The sequence below is a fragment of the Antennarius striatus genome, chromosome 19, assembly GCF_040054535.1.
Source record: "Antennarius striatus isolate MH-2024 chromosome 19, ASM4005453v1, whole genome shotgun sequence".
In the NCBI taxonomy this organism is placed as follows: Eukaryota; Metazoa; Chordata; class Actinopteri; order Lophiiformes; family Antennariidae; genus Antennarius; species Antennarius striatus.
Window position 1 is genome coordinate 16,234,765 of NC_090794.1, and position 19,787 is coordinate 16,254,551.

At 42.2% G+C, this 19,787-nt stretch overlaps 1 protein-coding gene across 3 annotated transcripts in view; it reads left to right on the forward strand.

Moving 5' to 3' along the window:
- Nucleotides 1–1,045: 1,045 nt before the first annotated feature.
- The window catches only part of LOC137613770 (gamma-aminobutyric acid receptor subunit rho-2-like), a 30,504-nt gene continuing 11,762 nt past the window's right edge, over nt 1,046–19,787 (forward strand). For all 3 annotated transcript variants that reach the window (XM_068343201.1, XM_068343202.1, XM_068343203.1), the window contains exons 1-3: nt 1,046–1,423; nt 4,617–4,723; nt 18,072–18,139. In XM_068343201.1, coding sequence (XP_068199302.1) covers nt 1,302–1,423; nt 4,617–4,723; nt 18,072–18,139 — 297 coding nt within the window. In that variant the 5' untranslated portion in view covers nt 1,046–1,301. The remainder of the gene's footprint in view (nt 1,424–4,616; nt 4,724–18,071; nt 18,140–19,787) is intronic.

The window sequence follows — 19,787 nt, forward strand, 5'->3', positions numbered from 1 at the left end:
CATTCAGTCCAAATTACTTAAGTTACATGACATCATAAGCTACAGAACTGTTAAACTCATGCATAAGGCGGCCAACAACGGTTTACCACAAAATATACTTGCACAACTTCCGTATAATGAGGCCAACTACCAATTGAGAGGAAACACAACATTAAGAACATTTTCTATTTATTTTACTGATGTCAGTGAAGTTAGAGTCTAGGAACTCTATCTGCCTTTAGAAAAGATGATAACAAATTTATATTGCAAGGTTACAGAACGGATGGAAATGGTGGTTAACTTTTCAGGTGATTATTGATGAATAATCATCATAATATTGTGTACAGACTGTCAGAACACTGACTGGGTCAACATCTTGTTTTGATCATCTATATTTCTAACAAAACTTGCTGTGCCTGGAAAAATGTTACTGTGGGCGTGTACAGGGTCACATGATGGATGATATTTGAATATTCAGTGGATGTAAGATTTTGTGACTACATTGATAGGGGGAGTGGAGGACTGGTGATGGTAACTGAGCGACTCTGTGACTGGGAACAACAATGGCCCACAATGACTGTCAAAATTCAATGTATGAAGTGGTAGAAAATATTTAATGTATGAATGTGTTGACAACATGTTGTAATGAGAGAGGTGTTTGTTGATTCAGGGGACGGGAATCTCTTCGGCCCTTTTTTTTCGGATCTTGTTGCTGATGTTGATGAAAGTGTGAAGTCTGTTGTAGTGACATGTCCAAAAAAATTAAACTCAATAAATAAAAATGGGATGTTGATGATTGTTCTGTGTTCTCCAGAAGCTCACACCCAGTCCAGATGCATCCACAAAGACTAGAACTCAGGCACCACATCTACTGAAGCTCTCATATTAAAAACCTGCTCCTAATGAAAACCCTATCAAACAGGAGAGATCAAACGTCCAAGAAAAGAGGGAATTTTGTCAAGATTATTTTCCTCAATTTCCTTTATCATGATATAAAATCTTTTTCATATTTTTGTGAAACGCAGTGAAGAACGTTCGAACACAATCCAGCTCTTCTGTAGGACCAGCAGCATCTCAGCATCTCTGGAGGGACGGGTTCCAGCTTGTGGTGCTGATGCTGCGCGCTCTGCACTCTGACGACCAATCAGATCACGTCATACACTTCGGCGTCTGGACTTTCCAGCGCGCCGCTTCACGGTCGTGTCTCTTTATCTCACATCCTTCCTCCTACTTGTGAGGGAAGATGGTGCTCCGCGCACAGCGCTCCACACGGGGACCCGGGGCGACACTGACCGCCCGTCTGCGGGGCTTCTAACTCCATCATGCCACCATACGTCCGGGTTCTGCTCTTACTTTTGTGCCTGGTCCCCATCGCGCAGTGTTCCAAACACAGGAGCAGGAAGAAGCGTTGGTCTGCGCCGGCGGAGACGCACAAACCAGGCGCGTAAGTACCGACATGCTTTTCTGTCTTTTCTTTTGTTTGGATCCAAAATTTAGTTTGGAGCGAGACGCAGCGTCAGGTTTCACCTCCTGGGCTGAGATCAGCCCGGTTCCCTGGCCCTCCTGGGACACCAAACACTTCACAGACGCCTCAGATTAATGACGAGCAGCTTTGCGGATTTTCCCTCCACTTCATTTCCAAGAACACCCAGAATGTCAGCATCAACCTGCGGTGTGCGCATGAACGCAGCCCCCGTCAGTTTGGCCCCCATCATCACGGGTTCTGGAGCTGATGGAGTTTAGGCGGGGGAGGCGTTTGTTAAATACCTCAAGAGAAAAACAAGACGGGAGTTCTCAAACTAGTAATAGTCAATACAAATGTGCTATTTCAAAATAATTATTCATTTTCAGGAAAATATTAAAAATATTTAGCGACTGCAAATAATTAATTTGTGTCGATTAAATTAGTATCTCAACATTATGGGACATATTCTCTCAATAGATAGTCATGACTGATTAAAAATAGAAATTAAGACTCATCAATTAGTGACTCAACTGTCAATACAAATTCACCAAAATATAATTTTTTCTCAAAAATAATAAAAATCATGAAATATTTTCAAAATAGTAATTTATTTTCTTAAAATAATTCATTTTCTCAGCCTTTAGGGCTCGAGATGTTACTTCGCTGCATTGAGATAGTTTTTCATCCTGATGAAGGAATCTTTATGCCCCCTGCTGTCCATCAGCTGCAGGGAGACAGTTCCACATGGATTTGCAGCAGCAAAGAAAATCCATCCTCTTGAGATGGAGGATAATACTCCAACAGAATCTCCTGGTTGTATGGATCTGTTTGTCCTTTACGTTTCACATTTATACCAGGATGAAAACATTCTCTCCTCTGCCTAACAGACTACTGGAACTACTCGACTACATTCCATTTTTCATAAATACTCGTATTAGTCGTGGAGTCGTTCCTGAGCAAACAGGATTATCATTGCTGTAGAGAAACATACCTCTCTGTTTCCAACCTAGTCGTCTACCTGCTTCCATAGAAATCTGTTTAATATGTGCATCACGGACACTGACACAATCTCATTGATGAATGTAAAAAAAAATTTCAACCTGATAAAAACAAGAGCTTCACATGTATATAATTTAGTCATGACTGCTGACCAAGCGCTCCACTGTAGTAATAATCAACACTCCTTCTGATCCATCTTCCACACTAACATGCATTTAGTCACTAAATATATGTGATGTCATATATCCACAACCCTAGGATGAATCAATACCATGTGAAATGCACATTATTTACAGCACAGCTGCTTAAAGGCATTAAGACAAATGTTCCACAATGTAAACCAAACCAACAATAACAACAAAATAACAGACTAATGCAGCTCCAGTGTGAAGACGATGGCATTTAACCCTTTGTGGGTGGATTAAGGTTTTGGAATCAGTTCATTGGAGACGTGGGTTACCACGGTTACCCGTCTCCGCCTGGCAAAGAGACTCAGCAAATGACACACTATCTGTAGAGAAGTATATCTTAAAAGTGACAAACTTTGTTCCATGCAGACGATGATGTGATTTGTGTGTGTGTGTGTGTGTGTGTGTGTGTGTGTGTGTGTGTGTGTGTGTGTGTGTGTGTGTGTGTGTGTGTGTGTGTGTGTGTGTGTGTGTGTGTGTGTGTGTGTGTGTGTGTGTGTGTGTTAGTAGCTGTACACAGAACGTCTCCCTCTTTCGTTCCTGTTAAGGCGTCTCTGCTGCCGGGGGCTTTTTCACCCGAACACAAACGTACAACCTGTTAGAGCTCTAGAGGAGCGTGTGAGGGAAGTGTGTGCTTTCATAAACTCACGCTTGTGTTTTATTATTGTATTTATATCTTCATCAGATCTCTTGCAGTCCTAATCAAGCATTTTCCTTTTTTTTTTTTTTTTAAACTTCAACCACCTTTATTTTAGTCTTTATTTGCCAACGTCTGTTGATGCTGCTGGGAAAGCAACGAGCCAATCACCTCACAGAGAAGAAGTTAAATAGAGCGAGGACACCCAGGCAGAAATTTACTTCAGTTAACTATAGCTAGCACATAAAGGTACACTTTATACAAAAGAAAAATATAAATAAATAAATGGATTTTACCAAGGCCAAATATCAGGAATGGAACATCTTTTGGTTTTTACTGAACAACATTTTCAATTAATCACAGGTTCTAAAAAATAAATAAAAAAATCAAAGTCCATGTAATTCATAGGAAAGGGCAGAAATGTAGTTTGGGTAGAATTTCAGTCAGAGCCTGGGTGGGATTAGTCTAGAATGTTCTCCTTATGATCACAGCTATATAACACCAAATATATTCCAGTGTGTGCAGCAGTGGTGCAGTGGGGAGTGTTGTCACCTCACTACAAGAAGGTTTTGGGTTCAGTTCCATTCTGTGCAGACTGTCTATGTTCTCCCCATGTCTGCGTTGGGTCTCTCCGGGTCCTACGGCTCACAACTCAGGTGACCTGGTCTCCGGAAATGAGTACATGCATGAGCCTTTGTTTGTCTATCACGTGGCCTCAGAATGAGCTGGTGTCTCATTGGGGTGTGCCCAGCCCACAGCCAGCTGGGATAGACTCCAGCAACACCTATGACCAGAAAAGCAAAGCGGCGTCTGATGAGACGATGATGGTGGAGGACGTTCAGGCAGCAGATGTAGAGTAGAGAGAGTAGGACTTTATTCATCTCTTCAGGAGGTTCCATCAGGGAAATTAATTGTCTGAGCTTTTTGTTACTGAAAAAGGAGAAGTCAAAGGTTTCATTATAGCTGAGAAGAATTTATATTTAAAAAAAGCTTTTCTTGTTTAAATAGTGAATAACACATAAAAAAAGAATTGTGGTGCTTGAGTTACCATGAATGTGACTTTCGTAGAACGGCTAGGAAAGTCATTCATGATGTAGTTTAACTATTAGTATTATTAGAGGTGGTTTACTACCACTCACCTGCACATCACAAAGTTTTTAGTGTTTAGTGTTTAGTGTGTAATCCAAATTAAAAAGCAACAACTGTGGTTTTCTTTTCTAGCAATACCTGAAGACTTAAGAAGCTATTGTGACGTACTAACACATTGTTTACTGAATAAAAAGTAGATTAATCCCGTCTGTATCCTCTACTCACTGACAACACTCTCTGTCTGCTTGCATTGTGACAGTCCTCTGTCTAGGAAGGTTGTAGATGGAACCAAAAGTCGGCAGGTGAAGACCAGCCACCTCCTCAGCATCGACGAGCATGACTTCACCATGAGGCCGGCCTTTGCTGGTGAGTGACTGCGTAGCAACGTGAGAGCATTTGACCAGTGATGTTCAGCGATGTCACACCAACAGGATTGGATCACGTTCAGACTTTGTGGCGTTGAGAGTGTTGAGGCCGTCTCAGGAAGCAGAACTGAAGGTGTTTTCCACAGCACTCATGTCGTCCAAACAACAGAAAGACAGGAATATGTGTGACATCCTCAGAAGGTTCTAGAACACACATGCATTCTGGCTTGCACTAGGAGCTAGTATGACTAAGCCACTGTGGCTCAGTGTAAAAGAATTGAGTAAGCCACAAAAAGCCACACTCTGTGTCCGAGACAGCGGCTTGCTGTAATAGCAAGTAAAACTTACAAGTAAACATTGAGTAATATTTTGTATGACTGTATCTTCACATAGTGAATGCAAGTTGTCAATTGTTGGGGGGTGTAAAACCACATTCGTCGTAGGGGTGTGTGTGTGGGGTTCGGGGGGCCCCCGACCGGAATTTTTTTAGAAAATGGGGTTGTGTTCCTGCATTCTGAGGGCAAAATCTTCTGTTCAGTTTACTGACAAAAATACACTAAAGTCAACAGTTCAAGCTGAACTCTCTTTATTTCTGTCCTACTTTATGCAGGAATAAATGTGAGATTCAACAATTGAACACTAGCATTCACTATGTGAAGATACAATCATACAAAATATTACTCAATGTTTACTTGTTAAGTTTTACTTAAGATATTTTAACTTTGACTTAGACAACACCATTGGTATACCATAGTTTAGTTTAATTTTTGTTTTTAATTCGATAATATGAAAAATATCAAGCGAGTTGAATACATATTTACATGCATCGCTGGTTATTCCTGCCGGTCGTAGAGATCAAAAGTCTAAGACTACAAACAAGTATTGATAATATCTTTCATTTACCTTCTGATCGGTCTGTCACCACTCCTCCCCCCTCTCAGCATTCACCATTTGTTGTTCAATTAGAATTTTAGCGCAAAATCTACTATAAAACACTCTGATTCTCATTTTCTTTCAATCGATCGTCCTCCCCTTGTCGTACACCAATTCACGGGTTTAGCTTGTAAAAAAAATAATCCTGTTTTTTTTTTATTGGACGAGAGGAGGTCATGACCCGAGGGCATCGATAGCCGCGTTCGAGTCACTTCGGCTATTTCTGTCGTCATGCGGAAATAGCAGCATGCTATTGTTTTCTTATGTTATCGCTTGGGGATTTTCGCGAGTCCAAAAAAGTTGTAAGTTTTAGCCTCTTTTTCCTAAAAATAAGAACGCCACTGTGGCTACACAGGCTAAAAACCTTGTAGCCATATTCACTTCGCCTATGGCGAAGTGGCGAATGGCTAGCGCAAGCCCAGGCTTTCTGGTAGAAGTAAGAGGAGGTCATTCGTAGAAAAACTAGCAACTGGAGGGGGTTGCATTCACGTACGTAGTTCATAACAGCTGACGCCTCTGTGGAAGATCTCACTGGAACACGTCTTAATGAACGTCTCACATGTGTCCTGCACAGCGGTCTCCTGTTGAATGAAAGTAGAATATTTTCCTCCATCAGCCGTAACTGAACCAGGTGAAGTGAAGAACATTGACTGTCTGTTCAGACAGCTGGATGAATGGTAATGCAAAAGGGCCAGATTTAGATGGACAGACAGCTGTGTCAGAGCATCTTCACCTGTCTAAGGTGATTAATACCTACCTAATCAGTGGCACATGGGACACGTCTCACACACTTCCTGTACCCCTGTTTCGAACCACAAGGAAAAGGATCGTTCTACTGACATCTTGATGACATTCTTGTGGTCTGATGTCTCAGTAGTTACTACGATGTAACTAAAGATTTGACAACAATGGCGACATCCACATCAGAGCTGACCGTGGACCAGGTAGCCATGTTTTCTTTTACGTGATGTGGATGCCTTGTGTGTATTACGTCTGTGTTGCACCAGGATCCACAATGGGAAGAAACCAAACAGCAGAGGCAGTGCGATGCTTTTGGGGAACCCAGGCTCAGACATTCACGATCATGGTTCTTAGGCACAAAGAAGCTATTTTAAACGCCGTTGTGAACCAGGTACACCCATATGGAAATGGTACACCCTAATGGTAATGGCTTTTTCCTGTCACACTGCAAAAAATGGGTCATGAATAGTTTGAGGATCAAAACAATGCATTCAAATTGTTCAAATCGATCATTCACCTACATTTCACACCTTACAGGTGTGACAGGATCTGTTGGCAGAATCTCAATGCCAGATGCCACAGCATCAGTTTAGTTTAGTTCTTTCCTCTGTGGATCTGACCAACAATATTAGTCAGGTGCTGATGTTTGATGAATAGCTGCAAGATCTTAATTTTTTCTAAATTTATTTCCCCTTTTTTATTTATTTCTAAAAATCTATAACCCAATTTAGGATTGCTTTGATTCTGCAAAGACTGAAGGACAAATTAATTTTGTCCAGTCATCTAGAGAGGACTAGCTTTGGGGGTTGATAATGAATCTCTGTGGCAAATGCTTCCACACGGGTTTCCATTTATATCTGTCTAAGTGTAATACTAAAGAGTATTTTCTTTGTATAAAGTAAAAAAAAAACAAAAAGCAAAATAAACATGCACACACGCACGCACGTACACACACACACACACACACACACACACACACACACACACACACACACACACACACACACACACACACAAACACACACACACACACATACACACACACACACACACACACACCCACACACATGCCAGATAAGGAATGACGTCATATGGAAAAAGTCTGTTTGCTGTGGATTGTGTGGACTAATACATTAATTTTGAAACAGTTCTACCACAAGTATGTTTGGTTTTTCTTTAGTATAATTGTTGAAACTGATTCAGGGAGGAGAGCAAGGTCAACTGTGTAAAGCAAATTTATTTATATAGCACAATTCAGCAATGAGGTGATTCAGAGTGACACACAGACAAGAATGAGATAAAACTTGCTCTAAAAGAACATCATTAAAACAAACAATTAGAAAAGTGAAAGAGTTAAGAGAATTTTAGAAATGAGAAAAATGCGTTTTGTTTTTGTGAGCTTAAGAAACTGGGCATCGATGCAAAAGCAAAGAGACAGGAAAAATAAAAAGAATAAGTTAGAGTCCAACTGTGATCAGGTGAGCCTTTAAGTGCGATTTGAAATAAACCAAATGCAGTTCCTCTGGGTTTGTTCTAACCCTGGGAACAGAGAGCAGACCTGAACCAAACCACCACAGTGGTCCTGATGGTTCATGATGCTTCAGGAGGTCACTCGTGTATTCAAGGTTTACATACAGGGAGCCAATGTAAAGGCCTCAAAACATGTTTTTGTCTGCTGCATCTCTGAGATCCAGTAGTACTGAGACTGAAATGCTGCCACTGTCTGTTTACCTGCTTGAAAACTGCTTTTTCAGTATTTTACTAATAAATGGAAAATGTTAAGCTGGCCTGCAGTTTTTTCTCAGTGACTTGTCGAGGTTGTTCTTCTTTAACAACGGTTTGATGACAGCAGTTTTTAGGGCCTGTGAAAAAACAGCTGACATGAGACGAGTTCCATGTGAGATCAGAGACCGTCTGTGAGCCCTGTTTGAGAAAACCCATCGGCAGGATGTCCAGGCAGCAGGAGTCTAGTAGATGAATAATTTCTTAGACATCCACCCGCTGATTTAGAGCCGCTGACGGCTCATCTAATATTTTGGATTTTTTCTGTAAAGAATGATGGAAATTCATTCCAGGCGCTGGTGGAACTGAGTTCCAGTGCTTCTGCCACAGGAGGGTTTGTTAGCCTGTCGACAGGAGCGAATGAGGCGCGTGCATCATCCTTGTTTTTGGTGATAATGTCACCAAAAATAATTAGAATAAGATTTGTTTTCCATCACCGGTTTTCAGCTTTTCTGCTTCTCTTTTCCATTTCTATTTCAAACACACACGGGGCCTGTAAGCGTGCTGATAATGAGAGTTAGAGTCCCCTTGCTCAAGGGCACCTCGGCAGTGGTCATGAGGTGAACTGGCACCTCTCCACTGTCAGTTCACACTCCAAACGTTTTGGTCCACGCGGGTCTTGAGCCACCCACCCTCTGGCCCCCACTCCCATACACTGGGGCAGTGCTCTCAAAAACAACCCCAGTAGCAATCAGACAGGCAAACATCCAGCGCACAAAAGCAAATGCTTACAGAAAGATTCATTAAATAAAACTGCAGCTCCACCTCCTCTCTTGCTTCACTGATTTGACTGAAGTTGGGTGTAGATTCCAAGAAGAGCTGCAGTTATTTTGGTCCAACCAAGTTTCATTTAGAGGCAAAATCCAGATGGAGGTCAATGAGACCATTGGTTAAAATGGTTAAAATGTGTTTCCTGCTAAAGATCTGATGGTAACACAGCCAGGTTTAATTTCCAGGAGTTACGTTTGGGGGCAGGTTTTCATTCAACTGCTATGGAGTAATACTTTATGGTTCTCGACAACCTTTTACTTTTCTTTTACGTGTCATACATGGTCTAACATATATGGTCTAAAATACATGGTCTCGTCTTATCATGAGAAAAGTCGCGACTGCTACTGTCCTGGCAGCCTGGACCCTCTACATCAGTTAATACTGAAGAAGACAAACAACAGAATCGTCCTTATCAAACTGGGAGAGCCAGACCGACATAGAGAGAAGAGCCCAGTGCAGTAAATTTCCAAACAGAAGGCCCCCAGGAGAGAAAAGACAGGCGTGGCATGTAGTCTGCCTTTACAACGGCAGTGGTGAAGTCCCCCTGAACAGCAACTTAGATCTCAGTGTTAATGCTAGTGACAGTGTTAATGTTAGTGACAGTGTTAGTGTTAGTGACACTGTTAGTGTTAGTGTTAGTGTTAGTGTTAGTGTTAGTGACAGTGTTAGTGTTAGTGACAGTGTTAATGTTAGTGACAGTGTTAATGTTAGTGACAGTGTTAATGTTAGTGACAGTGTTGGTGTTAGTGACAGTGTTGGTGTCAGTGACAGTGTTGGTGTTAGTTATAGTGTTGGTGTTAGTGACAGTGTTAGTGTTAGTGTTAGTGACAGTGTTAATGTTAGTGACAGTGTTAATGTTAGTGACAGTGTTAATGTTAGTGACAGTGTTAGTGTTAGTGACAGTGTTGGTGTCAGTGACAGTGTTGGTGTTAGTTATAGTGTTAGTGTTAGTGACAGTGTTGGTGTCAGTGACAGTGTTGGTGTTAGTTATAGTGTTGGTGTTAGTGACAGTGTTGGTGTCAGTGACAGTGCTGTTGGCAGGGATATATTTTATCCATTCATTCATCTTCTAATTCATTTGAATGTTAATATTATTTGTGTTTATTTCACTGGAAGGACCTGAAAGGAAACGTGTCCGTCAGGTTTGAAACCACGGCTGTCTTGCGAGGCAGACAGGTGACCCCGTAAGCCCCCACATCACTCCTTAAAAAACATGTTATGAATGTAGAATTTTAAGTATTTCCAACATGTAGTACCTGTTACTATCCAGAAACAATGATGCGGTTTGGTTCAACATGTTATTTATTTGCATGAAACCAAATTACAAATCAGATAAAACAATACTTCAAAGGTTTTTGTGAATGAACTTCTGAATATACAACAAGCCTGGGACAAATATTATTATTTGTTTTTATTATTTCAAGAACGATCTGCATGTAAATAATGATATATTACAGATATATATGAGAAGATTAAAAATATTAAACATAAAATACAATAAATGAACTTGTGAATGTACGACAAGCGTGGGATAAGCTGACATTTTCGAATGGATGTCATTTTGGTAACATTTGAGCAACAACATACAACACACTGCTCAATTTAGACACTCATGAACACACGTGAAATCAAAAGAAAAACATGTTGGTGTGAGAAAATGGGAGAGCTTCAGGAACTGAATTTGAGTTTGTACAGAATGATGACACTGCTGTTGGGATTTGAGGAGGAAATTAAAAATTAGAAGCTTATTTGTCAAACTTCCCAGAGTCCTTTGCTCATCAGCATTACAGAAGTTAAGCACAGGAAGTCTCCACTCCCGTGGGACCATATTTACACTCAATACCACTTTTTTATCTACTTATTTGTCTGCTCGTCTTTTTTAGAGATGGAAACTACCTTTTATTTGTTCTTTGATGGATCATACATGTTCTACAAGTATCATCGGTGAGGCGGAACGGGTCTCCCTCAGTCCCACAAACCTCTGCAGAAATTTAATGAGGACAAATTAATCAGGGAAATGATGTTTCTTAGAAGGCTGTAATCTGAGATTTGATCCACAGAAATGCTGTGGTGAGTTATTGACGAGATTAATTTTTGTTCTACGCATCAGCAGGATGAGAAACAGGCTTATGTGTGTCGCTGGCCAGGAAACCAGATTATGTAATATAATTGTTTTTTTCCTCTGATGATTGAAATTTAATTAATAAGCATTAAATCATAGGATTTCATTTATTTCATGACTTTATCTCATGGCAGTAGAGTGTGTTGGACAGTGAATACATGTACATAGACCTGAGTGACAATGACATCATCTTAATCCACATGTGAGTTTTCTTCTACCCACCACCATTCCCTGTAATGATGTTCTCTGACTCATCTACATGGTCATTTCATTACAGTTGAACAAGTTCCTCAGGGTTTCCAGGAGTTAGTTTAGATGAAACTACACAACCTGGCTTAATTTTATTGAAAGGAAGAAAGGCATTTATTGACGCATTGATATGAGTTCAGATCGCTGACTGTTCTGGGGAACAACGGGTCCTTGAAACCTGAAGGGCATCAGGTGCAACATGTGGTGTCACACTGTGATGGAGATCACCAGAACCACAGTGGGATGCCGTCCACCAGCTTAGTGATACTGAATAGATTTTTGGGTGGATTTAACCATCCCAGAATTCATTGGGCTCAGTCTGTGACAGTGGTTCAGGAAGCATGAATCAGCTTTACATATAGATTGGTCAGGACCCAAGCCCATTGATGGAGAAGGCTTTGGACCATGGTCAGACAAGACCAGTAAGAGCTGGGTTATAAACGAATTCAACCCTGGGTAGAAATAAGTCTTGTGAAACAAAGCTACGCCAATCAAAGCTAAAGATGGGCCAATGAAATTTTGGCTGAATCTGGACTCTGACTTAAAAATGTAGAATTATTTTGTACCTTGGTAAATGTTGTATCTTCTTCTTTTCCTTTCGGCTTTTCCCTTCAGGGGCCGCCACAGCGAATCAATTGCCTCCATCTAACCCTGTCTTCTGCATCTTCTTCTCTCACACCAACTACCTTCATGTCCTCTTTCACTACATGAACCTCCTCTTTGGTCTTCCTCTAGGCCTCCTGCCAGGCAGTTCAAAACTCAGCATCCTTCTACCAATATATTCACTATCTCTCCTCTCTACATGTCCAAACTATCTCAGTCTGGCCTCTCTGACTTTATCTCCAAAACCTCTAACATGTGCTGTCCCTCTGATGTACTCATTCCTGATCCTATCCTTCCTGGTCCCTCCCAGAGAGAACCTCAGCATCTTCATCTCAGCCTCTATCAACATCCTCAAAGCAAATACTGCATCTCTGGTACTCTTTTTTGGCATGAAACCATACCGCTGCTCACAAATGCTCACTTCTGCCCTTAGTCACACAATGGGGAAACATAATTTCCCCATTGTGTGGACAATTAAAGGTGGATTATTATTATTATTATTGTTATTATTATTATTATTATTATTATTATTATTATTATTATTAGTCTAGCTTCCACTACTCTTTCTCATAACTTCATTGTATGGCTCATCAGCTTTATTCCACTGTAGTTGCCACAGCTCTGCACGTCTCCCTTGTTCTTAAAAATGGGCACCAGCACACTTCTCCTCCATTCCTCAGGCATCTTCTCACTATCTAAGATCTGCCACCTGCCACCTCTGCCACCTGTCCTAGACACTTCCAAACCTCTACAGTTATATCATCAGGACCGACTGCCTTTCCACTCTTCATCCTTTTCAGTGCCCTCCTCACTTCATCCTGACTAATCTTTGCTACATCCTGGTCCACAACAGTCACCTCTTCTAGTCTTTGTTCTCTCTCATTTTCCACATTCATCAACTCTTCAAAGTACTCTTTCCATCTTCCCATCACACTACTGGCACCTGTCAATAGACTTCCATCTCTACCCTTAATCACCCTAACCTGCTGCACATCCTTCCCATCTCTGTCTCTCTGTCTTGCCAACCGGTATAGATCAGTCTCTCCCTCCTTACTGTCCAACCTAGCATACAAGTCATCATAAGCCCCTTGTTTGGCCTTTGCTACCTCTACCTTCACCTTACGCTGCATCTCCCTGTACTCCTGTCTACTCGCCTCAGTCCTCAGTGTCCCACTTCTTGTTAGCTAACTTCTTTCTCTGTATACACTCCTGTACCTCCTCATTCCACCACCAAGTCTCCTTATCTACTTTCCTTCCAGATGACATACCAAGTACAGGTAGTCGTCGACTTACGACCTATGCAACTTACGACCGACCGACTTTACGACCACAATGTCCGGGTAACGCGGGCATTCCCTCCAGCTACAGTACTCACGGTCTGAGGCTCCCGCGCTCTCTTCAGTCACCCCGCCGCACACACGCTGTTCAGTCACACAGAGATCAGCAGCCCAGCCCACTACTGATGGGCTGGGCTGCTTGGGAGGCTGTGACGGAGAAATGTATGAATGGCGTGTGGAAAAACTGTCAAGCGTTATGTGAACTCTTCTAGTGGATTTGAAAGTGACAAAGAACTTGATCAGATTCGGGGGAAAATAGTGAAACTGGCAAAAAACCTCTGCTTGGAGAACTTACGAATGATCGCGCTGTATGAAGAACTGATCGCGCTAGAAGAAGAAAGAGTGGAAGAAGAAGAGAGAAGAGAAGCAGAGAAAGAAGAGGAGGAAAAAGAAAAAATGTTCACTACCAAAGGCTTGTCAGAAGGCTTTTCCCAGTTAAATAAACTCCGAGCACACTTTGAAGAAATGGACATAGAACATAGAAAGATTTGCTGGGATTGAACGGATGGCAAACGACGCTTTCCGTCCACATCGTGAAATTTATGAGGAGAAAAAGAAACAAACAATTCAGACAAAGCTCACAATGATTATGAAAAGATCGTCTCCCGCTCCCACCAACCCACGCGCTGCCCCAGCTGATGATCCGGATGACCCACAGCCAAGCACCAGCGATGCTGGATTGAATTTTTACTTAAGAGTCGATTTACGACCAAGTCGAGTTACGACCGATCTGTCGGGACCAATCGCGGTCGTAAGTCGACGACTACCTGTACTCTCCTACCTGTCTCCCTGATCACATTAGCTGTAGTTGTCCAGTCATCTGGAAGCACCTCCTGACCACCCAGAGCCTGTCTTAACTCTTTCCTAAAAGTCATGCAACACTCGTCCCTTTTCAGCTTCCACCATTTCACCCTCTGCTCTGCCTTTTTTCTCTTCATCTTCCTCACCACCAGAGTCATCCTACACACCACCATCCTATGCTGTTTGGCTACACTCTCACCTACCACTACTTTGCAGTCACTGATCTCCTTCAGGTTACACCGTCTACACAAGATGTAGTCTACCTGTGTGCTCCTACCACCACTCTTATAGGTCACCCTATGTTCCTGCCTCTTCTTGAAGAAAGTATTTACTATAGCCATTTCCATCGTTATTGCAAAGTCAACCACCATCTCTCCTTCTGTGTTCTTCTCCTGGATACCAAACCTACCCATCACCTCTTCATTGCATATGTTACCTGCACCAACATGTCCATTGAAGTCTGCACCAATGATAACTCTCTCACTTCTAGGCATGCTCTGCATCACTTCATCAAAGTCCAGCCAGAATTTCTCCTTCTCCTCCAGCTCACATCCTACCTGTGGAGCATACCCACTAACAACATTGAACATCACACCTTCTGTTTCTATCTTCAGACTCATCACTCTATCTGACACTCTTTTTACCTCCAGGACATTCCTAACAAACTCCTCCTTCAAGATAACTCCTACTCCATTTCTCTTCCTATCTACACCATGATAGAACAACTTGAACCCTGCTCCTAAACTTCTAGCCTTGCTACCTTTCCACCTGGTCTCCTGGACACACAGTATGTCTACCTTCCTCCTCTGCATCATGTCAACCAACTCTCCACCTTTTCCTGTCATAGTTCCAACATTCAACGTCCCTACTCTCAGTCCTATACTCTTGGAGTTCCTCTTCTCTCTCTTCCTATGAACACACTTTCGTCCTCTTTTTCTTCGACCAAAAGTAGTCCAAATTCCACCGGTACCCTGTAGGTCAACAGCACCGATGGCGGTCGTTGTTAACCCAGGCCTCGACCGATCCGGTATGGAAGTCATAGGTTTGATTCGTTTTGGCAAAAGTTTTACGCCGGATGCCCATCCTGATGCAACCCTCTGTATTTATCCAGGCTTGGGACCGGCACAATAAGACACTGGCTTGTGTCCTCTTGTGGCTACATTAGCCACAAGATTGTATGAGGAAGGCAAAATTGTATCCCCATCACAAATATTTAATTTGGAACAACATAGAAAATCAACAGAAACTGGAACGTACAGATGCTCATAATTCATATATTTTTGGAATTATCATGTGAGTGAATGACAGTGAATGAGCTGATAATGGCATCTGCAAATTTAAGATTGCAGATTGTCTGCAATGTGCAATCTTAAAAAGCGCTTTAACAGACAGAGAAATCCAACAGAACCCTCCAGAGCATAAGAGACAGCGGCGGGGAAAACTCCCTGATTGAGGAAGAAACTCTAGGCCGGACCCAGACTGGAGGACGGTCGTCCACGTTGATGTGTGTGTCTGCACACGGACTGGTTGCAATGACCAGCTCACATTCATGAAAAGAAAAACCTTAGTTACTGCAAGAACAATCTGCATGTAAAAATGATTTATTGCAAATATATATGAGAAGATGAAATATATTAAATATAAAATACAATAAAATTAGGCCGATGAATAATTCAGTGGCTCCCATTCTCCAGCTAATGAAATGTTTTAATATCACATTATGAATGCATTTGGATTATATACTGTTTCACTGTGATGTTAACACCATTGCATAGAGTAATGGAGCCAGTGGGGCTCAGTGAGGACCTCAGGAGCCCAGGATCCTCTGTCTGTGTGTGTGTGTGTGTGTGTGTGTGTGTGTGTGTGTGTGTGTGTGCGTGCGTGCGTGCGTGCGTGCGTGCGTGCGTGCGTGCGTGCGTGTGTGTTTCCAGGCTGGTTGGTGTTTTAACGTGCTGTTGGTTCTTGTGTGTTGCTGTGTTGTTGTGCAGATGTGTGTGTGCCTGGGGGGCTGGGGGTGTAACGCTGGCCTCTCTCTCCTCATGCTCCTTTTGAAGGCGGTGGTGATCCAGAGAAATGGAGCGTTACCGTTCACGGGCCTCATCTGATGGTCAGTCACACAGAATAATTTGTTGATGCAATCAGCTGAAAACAGCCGAGGGAGATTGGGGAGGCCTGCAGACGTTTCCTCTGTCACTGATGCCCCACGCTGTGGCAAATACAGATCACCTGAGTTCAATGATACACACCTGTGTGTAGAGAGCACCTGATTTACATTCCCTTCATCATTACACCAGTTTTGAACAGTTTCTGTTCCAAACAGAAACTGTCAGCAGGAGCTCAGGCGTTACTGAGCGTGACATGTGGTGTGAGTATGACACTGTGAGAACAGAGCTGGGGGGGGGGGCACTTTACTGACACCTGGAGTTCAAACCCCCTGTTCTAGGGAGCGTCTCTGCTGTCCTGTCAGTTACGTAAGGCTGACTCCATCGCTGCTGTTCAGACCAACAGTAGTGTGTTCACACATGCAGATGGGTGTGTGTGTGTGTGTGTGTGTGTGTGTGTGTGTGTGTGTGTGTGTGTGTGTGTGTGTGTGTGTGTGTGTGTGTGTGTGTGTGTGTGTGTGTGTGTTCACTCTGCTGTTGATGATGAGGCTGCACTGGGAGTGCAGGAAACCCCATCCAGCAGGAAACCCCTACTCAGTAACTGAATGAACACGAGCTGCTAGCAAGAATACAACCCCCCTCCCCCACAAACTTGTTTGTCATTAGATTCTTTAAATTTATAGAAGGTCAAGATGAAACTCAGCAACTTTAGTTTTATTCCACAAACTGTTCTGTTCAGTCCAACCCTTGAAGCTTCATGTCTGGTCTTAGAAAGCTGTTCTCTACAGAGAAGAAGTTCTGGTCCACTTCACATCTCAGCAGCCAACATCACACAGATTCACTGATGACTGCATCAATATGAAAAATAGTTGTTTATTTTACAAAATCAAAAACTGAGCTGAAGGGAAATGAATTTTAATGGATGGACAGAAAGACAAACATTGATCACGCTGCTCCTTAACGCCTCGACGTATAGATAAAGAGAAGTTTGTGGTTCATCACCTTCACCTCTGAGAACAATAGGATGTTACTGCTTGTTCTTTAACAAGATATAAGTAACTTTAACTTTCCTAAAGCAGTGTCTACAGATGGAGGGTTTAGTCAATGTTTATTTACAGAGAACATCATATTTATCAAAAAAGACACGACGGCTGGTCAGTCTGTGCAGTAGATTGCTGTTTTTTTCTTTTCTCTCGCTATCTTTCTTCCTGTGTGTGTGTGTGTGTGTGTGTGTGTGTGTGTGTGTGTGTGTGTGTGTGTGTGTGTGTTCTCTATTTCCTCCTGCTTTCACACATTCATAGAGTTCATAAAAAGAGGGGATGAAAAACTAGCTCCCATTTTTTATTCAGTCTTACTGATGATGAATGTCTTCACTTCAGATTTCACTGCCTGTGGAGAGCTCACGCTGTGTCCAAAAAGAATATATAGAATCCCATTTATATTACCCAGTGTGCTTAGCTTGAGCTCCGTGGTGCAAAATAATTTTCTTTCTTCTCTTTTACTAGTTAAACACAACATTAAATGAGTATAGAGGCTGAGTCTGCAAAGGGGATTCATTTAGCTCCTTAATAATTCATAGGTGTGTGTGTGTGTGTGTGTGTGTGTGTGTGTGTGTGTGTGTGTGTGTGTGTGTGTGTGTGTGTGTGTGTGTGTGTGTGTGTGTGTGTGTGTGTGTGTGTGTGTGTGTGTAATGAGTTAACCCCCCTGGTCTCTGGTGGTGTGTGTGTGAGGTGTCCATGCATCACCAGTGTGACATGGGGGTGTGTAACTAGTTCTGTTGTGAGAACTATTGACTGATTCCAGTTCTAGAACTTCTCTTTCCATGCCACATCATTAATGAACTGATGTGGTCTTGTTCTGGTTGTTTGTCTTTAGATATTTACTGTTAATCAAACTGTTCCTCTGCAGGTCCAGCTGTCCCTGTTGGGGTGGACGTTCAGGTGGAGAGCTTGGACAGCATCTCAGAGGTGGACATGGTAAGTGGAACGGAACCCTGTGGTGGACGATCACGTAGAGTTTAGTGGAAAAATATAGGATAGGAATATAGGAATATAGAACTGTGACCCACTACAGCAGATAAAGCGGTGAAACAGAAAAAGGATGGATACTTCAACACATTGTAATATATGGTGTGAACCAGGATTTATCAGAAAAAGCAACAAAAGAGGAACGGAATTCTTTCAGCACTGACTTGATTCAAACTTAACTCTTTAACACACCAGTCTGATCTCAGATTTAATTACCAGTTTTCCTTTATCAGGTATCTGATGTCTGTCATCAGCATTTAGAGGCCTTCTGGACTGAAATGACAGATGAATGCTTTCTGTTCTAGTCATTTAACAGTTGTTTCCAGTTGGATTATCAAAATTAGACTATGAAATCCTAATCATTTATTCAATTCAAAGACTAAACTAGCGGGAAACCGTGGATATTCCTCGATAAAACAATATCAGACTTCATACCAAACATAACAACTCCGAGAACGGGACCGGGACGCCGTTCCTCCTGGAGGACCACCTCCATCACAGAGTTCTCCACCAGGGGGCGGCGCATCCCGGTCTGACCCAGAACTGGCGTCAGCGAGGAACGTGAATTGGTTGGGCGCTTGATCGACAGGTGGAATTAAAATGTGACAGGGTGAGGTTTTCAAGTGAGCTTATTTAAATATATAGGTGGGGAGATAATTGTCAAGTTTGTTAGTAAATCAACCTTCTATTGTAGATCCACATAAAGAACGTAAAACTGTTATTCAATCCTGTTTGTAATGGGAATAAGGTCGCAGTTGCTGAATGTTAAGATTTCTCCTGGGGAAAAAACAAAAATGCGGAGGTGCATCTCTACTTTCTGAATGGATTCCCACTGGAGACTAAAAAATAAAAAGCAGCAAGAAAGGGTGCTATCGTATTTTAAGAAATTCATCAGCTGTATTAATATACACACACACACACACACACACACACACACACACACACACACACACACACACACACACACACACACACACACACACACACACACACACACACACACACACACACACACACACACACACACACACATCTGTTTGAGGCACCTCCATTTGTTGGCACTCTAAATTTTATTACTACTTGCTGAGAATCCAAGCTCTGGCATTGACAGAGTGAGAAACAGAACAGAGTGTTCAGCAATCTTCTGATTAGACAGATGGTCCTAGATCTCCTGCGATGATCAGAACCAGACCTGCCATCTCACTCCCCTTGTGGTGTTGCCACTGGTCTCATTTGTGAGTTCTGGACACAAAGTATATTGCCAAATCATGGTAACACAATTTAAATGCAGATCTTTGATGAAGAAATCAGATTTCTTCATCAGAGGTAGTGCTGGACACCACCGCCATACAGTATACCAGAGCGCATTGAAGGCACATCGCTAAATTTAGCTAACATGCCTTCACTGTAAATCTGCAAGTCTTCACGGCCAGTTCAAAAGAGTGTAGTACTTTCTTGAATTTGCAATTCATTAGCTGCAATACTGAAGAGTGAAGTAGAGTCCGTTTTTGGGTCGCATCTTTCTGTGTGTATTACGAGGGGAAACCACAGCAACACAAATGTCAGATCAACTAGGTGTGCTGTTACTTTCCTTTTC